Source organism: Garra rufa, chromosome 15 (assembly GCF_049309525.1).
Source record: "Garra rufa chromosome 15, GarRuf1.0, whole genome shotgun sequence".
NCBI lineage: Eukaryota > Metazoa > Chordata > Actinopteri > Cypriniformes > Cyprinidae > Garra > Garra rufa.
The window spans coordinates 7356728-7368886 of NC_133375.1; the positions used below are offsets into that span (position 1 = coordinate 7356728).

General features: G+C 37.2%; 1 protein-coding gene across 1 annotated transcript in view; it reads right to left on the reverse strand.

The window, feature by feature from the left end:
• gpr153 (G protein-coupled receptor 153) overlaps positions 1 to 12159 on the reverse strand; it is a 44862-nt gene that overhangs the window by 27668 nt on the left and 5035 nt on the right. The window contains exon 2 of the mRNA XM_073819752.1: positions 5659 to 6240. Coding sequence (XP_073675853.1) covers positions 5659 to 6011 — 353 coding nt within the window. The 5' untranslated portion in view covers positions 6012 to 6240. The remainder of the gene's footprint in view (positions 1 to 5658; positions 6241 to 12159) is intronic.

The following is a 12159-nucleotide window of genomic DNA, read 5'->3' on the forward strand; positions in this document are numbered from 1 at the left end:
CTCTAGAAAACATGTAACTATCTTCTGTAGCCTCTGAAGGGCAGTACTAAATGAAAAAATATGATATTTAGGCAAAATAAGAAAAATATACACCTATCTCCATTTTGTTCTTAATGCATTTTGCTCTTAATTCATTGTTTTTCCTTCTGGAGCTGGAGCATCAGTGACTGCATATGAGTCCTTCAGTTGTCCTCAGTGTGAAAAGACTGATCTCAAAAGCATGCAGTCATTGTTAAAAAGGGTTCAAATACACAAAAATGCTGGAAAACCAAATAATTTGTGGGACCTGAAGGATTTTTCTGAAGAACAGCAGGCAGTTGAACTGTTCAGGACAAACAAGGGACTCATGAACAACTATCAAAAAAAAAAAAAAACAGCTGTGGATCATTCAGGTAACAGCACAGTATTAAGAATCAAGGGGTATTTTCAACTATTCAACTATTATTTTCAAACATTATTTTAACATATTTTATATGTAAACATCTTTTATGTGAAATATATTTTTCGGGTCAGTACTACAGCAATAACATGCATTTTGTATGATCACTCTTATTTTGGTAAAATAATAAACATTTTGAAAGGGGGATGTAAACTTTTGACCTCAACTGTACTTAGCAGACCTAGTCTGCCAAGACCAAATATATTAACATTTTCATATCTATTAATATGCTAAAACTGTCACAAAATTGACAGAAATGCTTTAAGGGTTACTTGTGTAAACCTATTAAGGATGTAAGTTTTTTTAAAGAATAAAGAAGAGAGTAAAACAAATTCCTTTAAATATTGTTCACACAATTGTTTTTCATACAATGACAATTCCCCTGCAATTCAGAAAAGAAAAAAAAAAAAATGAAATTAAAAAGTGATCTAGACTGATTCCCTCCCCTAGGCCATTTTAATAGTGTCTACTGCCAATGCCCTTTAAGCAAGCATTGGCTCAGTTCAAGAAACAGTTCAACTACCAAGTAAACATTACAAATGTGCTTAAATGACTGTTCTAACGTGAATTTTAGAGAATGTGCAGTTTGAAACTATCAAATCTTTGTATTCTGAATTTAATATAGGATTTTGAAATGACATCTAAAATAATCATGCATTCAAATGCTCTGAGAACTACTAAAGATAACAATGATAACATGAATGTTCAGGCATGAAACCTTGTCAAGACACATTTCCTATTAAAGCCCATAAACATGAAGAGTGAATAATCGCTATAAATGTGTGCTGTGAACAAGACTTGTGCTGTTTAAACATAAACAGCAATGGACCCAAAAGCCCCAAAAGAAAGCAAACAATGATCACTTGTGTCATGGTGAGACAACATAAAAACGGACAACCAGACAGACAATTTTTGTCCTCTGCCTTGTGCAGTTGATTTATCACCATTATTTATTCATATGTTCCACCTCTACAGTACAGTATGATAATTTTAACACTGATTTTAGTGCTTCTTTTCATAGTTTGCTAATGGGGCGTCGCAATCATTACACTCTAGAAAAGCATTCATTTTGAGAAGAGGACAGATATAAATAATAATCATGTAATGGAGAAAAAAAAACACTCTGATGTCTCTCCAAACATCTCTCTGAGACAAAGCATCTATGATTAAAGGACAGTTGTCCTCAAACTGAATTATTGGCCTGAAAGCTTGAAATTAACTGTCTGCCTGTCTAGAAAATGTATCTAATAATCTATATTTATTTGTGACATTGTCAATGGCAGGTCTTTTTCTAGCAGCTTAACATCAAAATCCAGCACGACTGCATCAACTAGGTCTTGTTGTTTTATATAACAGGTTTGACTGAAAGGACTGAATGAGTTAAGTTCACTTGAGTTCAACAAAATACAGCAATCCACTGCTGTGAACTGTATCTCCCTGAAGCCAGTCCTTAACACAAATAAGATTTAAAACAAAGGAACTTGTTTAAAGAAGTTTAGTGGTGTTTACACTCATTTGGATCAACCTGATGGAAAACAGATTCTGAAAGGTTTTTTTTAAATAAACCCTAAACTTTGCAATATAATTCAGATATTCATTTACATGTGCATTACATGTATTCTCACAGAACTTCAGTGTGCATGCAGTTCTCAGTTGTACGAATCCTGTGAAACTATGGTTTGATAAAACAGCTTAACCTGCATAGGAAGTCTAAATAGTATGACTGCATCAGCGAATGCATTTTTACGTATATCACTTTTGCATTCCTTACAGTCTGGGACAAAACTATGGGAGACCACAGACATAAAAACAGTTTTAATCGACTTTCAGCCTTATAATCCTCTGAACGTGCGTATTTAGACCAGACTGCAAGACCACACACTTATTGATTATAGGAACAATTTCACAGTGACACAAGATCTCACGGAGATGAGGTCAAATGTGACTAGAGAAGAAACACATGGAGGACAATCAGTGTTGTCAGCTGGCTCTCCTGGTGCACGTTCTGTTGTACAGTAAAAAACAGAATAGAAAAAAATGGGTGATATTCTTTCTCAGTACTCTACTTTCGTGGCATGTTTGTGGCTTCCGAGTTTCAGCTGTAGAAGCATGCAAACATCTAGTAGGTGACTTACTTTTGTTGGGTATCGTGCCTTAAATGTAAAAAAAAAATTGAAAAAAGTGAGTGGCCAGCCTAACACTATCAGGTAGATTTAGGGTTAGGTTTGGTGTAGGGGTTATGTTATTTTCCAGCACAACAGAGCATTAACCTTTTAGCATCACTCATCAGACATTTGAATTGTGAAACACCACAATACATACCTGAAGCAACATAACAAAAACACAGCAATATAAGCCTGTACCAACATAATAAAAACGTCGGCATAGGGGTGTGCGATATGACGATTTTTGATCATGGCCGATAAAAATGTCTCCTCGATCTGCTTTTTGAGAAATATCGTAGTAGCGTGCTATTCTATCAGCTGCAGTTCTCCGTCTCAATATACTGTACAGCTCAACATACATTCACATCAGTGTTAAATCGGCAGTAGAGTTATACTTACAGGACACTGCACTTATTCACAATCACAAAAGTACATAATTTGCTTTAAAGTCTTGCAGGTTAAACATTTCATATGTGTGCTGTTCTGACACACATGCACTTTTCCAGAGCGTGTACACCTGAAGCGTCTAAACTAAGTTATGTATCGCGTCTGATTACGCTAATACTGTCAAAACACACAAGGTTTATATATAAACACAGTTGCTTATGTTTAAAGTGAAAGTAAACGATTGACAGAAAATGGACATGTGCCTGTATATTAGATGTGTGCAGCTCTTAAAGGGACAACAGACTTAAAGGAACACTCCACTTTTTTTGGAAACAGGCTCATTCTCCAACTCCCCCTGAGTTAATAAGTTGAGTTTTACCGTTTTGAAATCCATTCAGCCGTTCTCCTGTTCTGGCGATATCACTTTTAGCATAGCTTAGCATAGATCATTGAATCCTATTAGACCAATAGCATCACGTTCAAAAATGACCAACGAGTTTCGATATTTGTCCTATTTAAAACTTGACTCTTCTGTAGTTATATCGCATACTAAGACCAGTGGAAATGCAAAGCTGCGAGTTTCTAGGCTGATAAGATTAGGAACTACACTCCCATTCCGGCGTAATAGTCAAGGAAGTTTGCTGCCGTAATAAGGCTGAAGCAGGAGCAGTAATACCACGCTGCACATGTGCAAATGCTAAACTAGCTGGGAACTCATTTCTGATAATACTCCGCCTGCTTCAGCCTTATTACGGCAGCAAACTTCCTTGACTATTACGCCGGAATGGAAGTGTAGTTCCTAATCTTATCAGCCTAGAAACTTGCAGCTTTGCATTTCCGCTGGTCTTAGTACACAATATAACTACAGAAGAGTCAAGTTTTAAATACAACAAATATGGAAACTCGTTGGTCATTTTTGAACGTGATGCTATTGGTCTAATAGGATTCAATGATCTATGCTAAGCTATGCTAAAAGTGATATCGCCAGAACAGGAGAACGGCTGAATGGATTTCAAAACGGTAAAACTCAACTTATTAACTCGGAGTTGGAGAATGAGCCTATTTCCAAAAAAAGTGGAGTGTTCCTTTAAGGCGCGGTAACACTGCCCTTTTCGTGCCATTGACTTCCATTCATATGCATGCGAATGCTTTAGACCGTAAATGCAAGCTCGTGCGAAAAGTTTTCGCATTTCACTGCGTTCCAAAGTTCAAACTTGGTCAAATTTAACCTGCGAATTCGCGTCACGTGACACTGTGTGACCAACTGGAGATCGATACGTCACAGCATGACCTCTAGCTGTATGAAAAGAACCTAAATTTAAAACTGCAGCACTGCGGTAAAGCGTAGTAGATTGTGTGTTTTTACATTTTAAATGTATTATTTGTCATGTGCTGAATTTAACTTTTAAAAAAGAAGCTGCAGAGCATGACGTCATATTCACAACCGTTGCAGCATCCGAGAGAATTTTCGCATGCTCAAAGTCTAGTGTGACCATGGCTTAATTGTACTAAACATGCTGCCGCTTGTCATTAAAGGGATACTTCACCCAAAAATTATAATTCTGTCATTATTTACTTACTTACACATTGTTCCAAACTTGTATTAACTTATTTCTTGTGCTAAAACACAAACAGTAGCTGGTCCCCATTAAATTTAATAATAGAAATGATCAAATAGATAACGTTCAACAGAGAAAAAACTAAATAAATAAAACACTCATTCAGGTTTAAAACAACCTGAGAGTGAGTAAATGATGGTATAAAAATAAAACACAAGGACAGAATTGACAGACAGATGACAGAATTTACATTTTAGGTGAACTATTCTTTTAATGTTAATAAAACAACACAACACAAAAAAAATCAATGCACAATTGATGTATATAGCGTATAAGTATGTAGTGTTTTACTATACACCTATTCATACATCTATACTGTACCTGAAAAATGAAGCACTATTTGTTTTATTTGTATTATGTTTATTTGTAATGTGTATATTTGTTCTTATTTTTTTAATAACAAAGATAAAATAATGACAAAAATTTTCATCTTCGCTCACTTTGGCCTAAATATCTGCCATTCTTTATTATTATATTTTATACTTTGTTACCATGAAAGGCTTTGTTTTTAAAAATAGGGAAATTAGTTTGGCTGCACTGCTCAGACAACTTGCAAAAAGTAAAACCAACATGACAAAGAATTGTGATAAAATGGTGAATTGTGATACTTCTGGAAAAAAAACAAAAAACAAAACATGATATGATATTTTTGCCATATCGCTCACCACTACATCGGCTTGGTCACGCATTGAACGTATGTTTCATTTCACTTTGAAACTGCCAGGAAATGTGCATTAAGGTACATAATATCTGTGTTGTAGAAACATCGTATTTTCAATGAGCCTGGGTTGCATTTTGAAAAGCATTGCAGAAGAAGAAGGATGCTATTATTTTTAATTTGCATGCATGTCTAATGTGTATATAATATATAATCTTTATAATTTTATAAACACCAAGCTAATTTTTAGTTTATGGTTTCATTCAACCCACATAAACATAAATTACCTACAATTTCAAACACAGCATTACTGTGTAATTGAGCAAGAAGTAAAAGCGAATTAATTCCCACTATAAATTAAAATGTATCTTATTAATGTATTTCGCTTACCTATAGTTGACAGGCCAGCGGACCATCCACATGCGGTGGTAGGACAGGGAGGTGACGGAGAAGCAGGTGACCAAGGTAAGGGTGTAGAAGGTGGAGACGAACACCTTGCAGAGTCCTTCGTTCCACTCATAGTTGGAGTGTTGTCGCCGCAGCTGAATGACACAATACATGGTGATAGGGATACCCATGTTGAGAATGTGTGTCCCAGCCAGTGTGCAGATGAGAAATTCCAGAGGCTTCCACTTCTTCTGCTTGGCGCTCACGCTCAGGATTCCCCAGGCATTGGCCAGGATGGACACTCCTGAGCAAACCAGCCAGGCCAGTGCGTTAGTGCTGATGACCTCATCGTTCATGATGGAGCAGCCTGCGAGAGCTGGTGGGGGGTGGAATGGCAAAAGGTGTGGGAGCAGCCGCGGGCAGAGGCAGGTGCCAGGCCCGAACAGGCATTCCTACGGGGACGGGCAGTCCTTCTTCTGGATATGCTGAGAGGACGGGGCGAGGGGCATAGCAGCGAGAGGCGGCAGTGGGCTCGGGCAGAATAGGAGCACACACACTGAGAGCCAGTCCATTGCCGTAATAATCCTGAAAAGACAAATATGACAAGAATAAAGAGACAAGAAGAAACCTATGGAAGACATAGAGTGGCTAGAGCAACTAGAATCAAACTTCCTACCACTACTGATCACTGATATTCCATAACTCCACTAATTTATGTTTTACAATTTCTTCATATAGAGGCTCCTGGGCTGGATTTCCACTTGCATTTAGTAACCCAGTGGTTCTTAGCACTGATTCTGGCACTTCACAGCTCTTTACGTTTTGTATGTCTCTCTTATCTAACGCACCTGATTCAGATCATTAGCACTTTAGTACAGAGCTCCTTGAACTAAACTAAGGCTTAGTACACACGTACACAGGTATTCCCGCTGAAAAAAACCCCCAGCTAAAACCAGCCTAGGCTGGTTGGCTGGACTTAGCTTGTTTAAGCTGGTTTTGGCTGGTCTCCCAACCTGACCAACTAAGAAAAAGTGGCTGAAACTCTTCTAAAACCAGCCTGCTGACCAGCTATGACCAGCTAAAACCAGCCAGGTTGACCAGCTAAAACCCGCCAACCAGCCTAGGCTGGTTTTAGCAGGGGTTTTTTTTTTCAGCAGGGTTTTTGTAAACAGAGTCCCCTAAAAATGCAAATACATGCTACAAAGTGGTGTCAAGATCATCCCAAACCAACAGGTTGTGATATAACCCTAACATAAAACCATCCCTGCTGAAAAAACAGCTAAAACCAGCCTAGGCTGGTTGGCTAGTCTTATCTGATTTAAGCTAAAAGAAGCTGGTTTTAACTGGTCTCCCAGTCTGACCAGCCTGGCCAGGATAGGAAAGTGGCCAAAAACCAGCCTGTTTTTTTTATTCAGCAGGGATGTTGGCCAATCAGAAGCCTAAAAAAGCTTGCACTCTGATGTCACAAGCCAAAATCTCCTGTTTCACCAGCTACACAACAAAATTGCAAAAAGAGTTTCTGAAAATCTTTTTCACCCTGGCAGGAGTTTGCATGTGGACGAAGGGCCAAACTCCATAGAAAAAGCTGCAGTTTTAAAAATATAGTGTTTTTTGTGGACACAATGTATCAGTTTTGAGAAACATACTTTCAAAATGAACTTAAAATAAAACAAAAGCATTCTGAACACTGACAAAATATTTACAAAGTCACATGACCATAAAATCTTTCAATGGTAAAGGTTAGTTTTGGCATGCTTTTTGCGATGGCTCACAGAGGAGACACAACTCAAGCTCTAACAATCCTCACCAGGTCTGCTACATGGAGATGAGGGCCAGTATCCCTAAACTAAAATCCCTAATTAAAGACACCGGAGAAATCCAAACAAACTCTTTGTGGTTACTTGAAAAAAAATTACAGGCAGGTGTGTTTGATTAAGGATGCCACTAAACTCTTTAGTACAGTGATAATGAGGTGAGCTGGGAAGCCAGATCAAAGTAAACGGCTGCTTTTAAGCTTTGATGGTTTATCAGAAGATTAGATGGGCTTAGTCCTGAAACTTCATTAAATTGCATTTCTGATTATCTAGCATTTCAAATATGTGACCCTGGACCACAAAACCAGTCATAAGGTCAAATTTTACAAAACTGAGATATATACATCATATGAAATCTCAATAAATAAGCTTTCTATTGATGTATGGTTTGTTAGGATAGGGTAATATTTAGCCGAGATACATCTATTTGACAATCTGAAATCTAAGGGTGCAAAAAATCAAAATACTGAGAAAATCACCTTTAAAGTTGTCCAAATTAAGTTCTTAGCAATGCATATTACTAATCAAAAATTACATTTTGATAGGTTTACAGTAGGAATTTTACAAAAAATCTTCATGGAACATGATCTTTACTTAATTTCCTAATGATTTTTGACATAAAAGAAAAAAATCAATAATTTTGACCCAAACAATGTATTTTTGGCTATTGCTACAAATATACCCCAGCGACTTAAGACTGGTTTTGTGGTCCAGGGTCACATATGTGTAAATGGTGTGCTTCGGTAAGCCCAATCCTGTTACTGGAGATCTAGCATCCTGCGGTGCAGTTCCAACCTTTCCTCTAACACACATCTTTGTAATGACCAAGAGTTCCTGAAAATCTTAATTAGCTTGTTCGGGTCTAATTAATAAGGGGTTGAGCTGAACTTTACAGGAAGGTACTGTAGATCTCCTGCTCTATTGAAGCATTTTTAAAAGTTTTAAAACCATTTCCAAGCAATTTGTAGTCAATCACACCACTGTCTGGAATCTGCAACAAATGCAAATGAAGAGCATTTTTAAACCACTGAGATTCTATCCAGGACCACCAAATTTTGCCCTTAAAGGAGTAGTTCACTTTCAGAACAAAAATTTACAGATAATGTACTCACCCCCTTGTCATCCAAGATGTTCATGTCTTTCTTTCTTCAGTCGTAAGGAAATTATGTTTTTTGAGGAAAATATTTCAGGATTTCTCTCCATATAATGGACATCTATGGTACCCCCGAGTTTGAACTTCCAAAATGCAGCTTCAAAGGGCTCTAAACGATCACAGCCGAGGAAAGAAGGGTCTTATATAGCAAAACGATCGGTTATTTTCAAAAATAAAAAATAAAAAAAAATACAATTTATATACTTTTTTAACGTCAAATGCTTGTCTTGTCTAGCTCTGTGTAGAGATTAGAAAGTATATAAACTGTAAATGTTTTTTTTTTTAAGAAAATAACCGATTGTTTCTCTAGATAAGACCCTTCTTCCTCGGCTGGGATCATTTAGAGCCCTCTCAGGATGAGATGAAGATGAGAGGAAGATTCCAATCATGTCAGTGTTCTTATAAAAGCTGTTTTATTCTATATGTGGTGAGTCATTTCATTACAGACTAAACTGTTTATTACAAAATTATTACCTTCAACCACTTAAATTGCACAAGGTTGGATGCAAACTTAGGTTGCCTACTCCATGCTTCCTGTATTCACCATGTCACTATCTCTGACATGTCAAATATTTATCATTGTCATGTGGTCTAGATATGACATTTAAAAAAAAAAAAAACTTGCTTTGCATTTTGGTATACAAAAGTGCAATAATGATATAAAGAAACAACGACCACTCCTTTCATTTATCCTGTAATCATCTGTTTCAAATTGCAAGACACCACAAGAATGGATATGCAAATTACAGAAAACCAGGCCATAATAACAGTCAATCACACTGTCAGATTCTCATGGATAAACCCTTTACTTAAATAAGATAATAAAATAGCAGTAACATAGCGCTTTTGTGTTATTCACAGTTTTGTCCTTTCAAACAAATCTGATAAGCACTAATGCTTGTTGTGTCTATGTGTGTGTCAACACAGAAGCACCGAGCATTAATGACAAACATCTGTGAATATTTTTTGCTGTTTGTTTTTGCCAAAGATGCCTGACAACCAATATCATGCCAATGTTTATATATTATGAAGGATATATGGTAAACCAAATGCTGTTTTGTGTGTTTATTAAATCTTTGTCATTGAAGGCTTGCTGGAACATTTCTTAGGTTGGTGTGTAATACATAGCAGAACGCTGGGCATCTGTGGACACAGATTGAATTAAAAATAGCTAAATGTTTAATTTCTTTTTCAATTAGAGGAAAAGTAAAAATCTAGGTAAAATAATTATGCCATGTTTCACACACAGTTGCTTTACGCCCAGCTCCAGTTAACAGGATGACTTCAATATGTCTACAGTTGTGGCCAAAAGTTTTGAGAATTACATAAATATTGGAAATTGGAAAAGTTGCTGCTTAAGTTTTTAAAATAGCAATTTGCATATACTCAGGAATGTTATGAAGAGTGATCAGATGAATTGCATAGTCCTTCTTTGCCATGAAAATGAACTTAATCCTGAAAAAAAAAAACTTTCCACTGCATTTCATTGCTGTCATTAAAGGACCTGCTGAAATCATTTCAGTAATCGTCTTGTTAACTCAGGTGAGAATGTTGACAAGCACAAGGCTGGAGATCATTATGTCAGGCTGATTGGGTTAGAATGGCAGACTTGACATGTTAAAAGGAGGGTGATGCTTGAAATCATTGTTCTTCCATTGTTAACCATGGTGACCTGCAAAGAAACGTGTGCAGCCATCATTGTGTTGCATAAAAATGGCTTCACGGGAAAGGATATTGTCGGCTACTAAGATTGCACCTAAATCAGCAATTTATAGGATCATCAAGAACTTCAAGGAAAGAGGTTCAATTCTTGTTAAGAAGGCTTCAGGGCATCCAAGAAAGTCCAGCAAGCGCCAGGATCATCTCCTAAAGAGGATTCAGCTGCGGGATCGGAGTGCCACCAGTGCAGAGCTTGCTCAGGAATGGCAGCAGGCAGGTGTGAGCGCATCTGCACGCACAGTGAGGCCAAGACTTTTGGAAGATGGCCTGGTGTCAAGAAGGGCAGCAAAGAAGCCACTTCTCTCCAAAAAAAAAAAAAAACATCACTGACAGATTGATCTTCTGCAAAAAGTATGGCGAATGGACTGCTGAGGACTGGGTCAAAGTCATATTCTCCGATGAAGCCTCTTTCCGATTGTTTGGGGCATCTGGAAAAAGGCTTGTCCGGAGAAGAAAAGGTGAGCGCTACCATCAGTCCTGTGTCATGCCAACAGTAAAGCATCCTGAGACCATTCATGTGTGGGGTTGCTTCTCATCCAAGGGAGTGGGCTCACTCACAATTTTGCCCAAAAACACAGCCATGAATAAAGAATGGTACCAAAACACCCTCCAACAGCAACTTCTTCCAACAATCCAACAACAGTTTGGTGAAGAACAATGCATTTTCCAGCACAATGGAGCACCGTGCCATAAGGCAAAAGTGATAACTAAGTGGCTCGGGGACCAAAACGTTGAAATTTTGGGTCCATGGCCTGGAAACTCCCCAGATCTTAATCCCATTGAGAACTTGTGGTCAATCCTCAAGAGGCGGGTGGACAAACAAAAACCCACTAATTCTGACAAACTCCAAGAAGTGATTATGAAAGAATGGGTTGCTATCAGTCAGGATTTGGCCCAGAAGTTGATTGAGAGCATGCCCAGTCGAATTGCAGAGGTCCTGAACAAGAAGAGCCAACACTGCAAATACTGACTCTTTGCATAAATGTCATGTAATTGTTGATAAAAGCCTTTGAAATGTATGAAGTGCTTGTAATTATATTTCAGTACATCACAGAAACAACTGAAACAATGATCTAAAAGCTGTTTAGCAGCAGTCTTTGTGAAAACTAATATTTGTGTCATTCTCAAAACTTTTGGCCACGACTGTATAATAAAACAGCTTTGTGCATAAAACGGAAATATTTATTATTACTTAAACTTATTACTTATGGTTGGTAAGATAAGGTAAATAAAAAAAGACTTTTAGAGAAAAGGTGTCTGATGTCTGGGTGTGCAAATGGTTTCAAAATCATTTCTGAATATTTTGTAGTGAATCACACTACTGTTTGAAATCAGCAACAAATTAAGAACATTTTAAACCCTTGGCAATCTATCCAGGACCATCAAATTTTGCCCATGAGCATAGACATAAAGATGTTGTAACAACTCAAAGAAGCCCAGGATAATAAGACTTACATGCACATCTTGCCTCAGTCAAAGTCAAAGTGCATGAGTCAACTATCCAAAACAGACCACACAGCTTTGTCCTACATGTGAGGTTAGGATGGAAGAATCCACTCCTGTCAAAGGGGAATTCAAGATGAGATTAATCAACAGTACAGATGTTGTTGTATATATATATATATATATATATATATATATATATATATATATATATATATATTCAGTAGCATGAAAAAGTTTTGGCCCCCTTTCTGATTTTTTATGTTTTGCATGTTTGTCACAATTTAATGTTTCAGATCATCAAACTAATTTAAATATTAATCAAAGATAACACAAGTAAACACAACATGCAGTTTTTGAATGAAGTTTTTATTA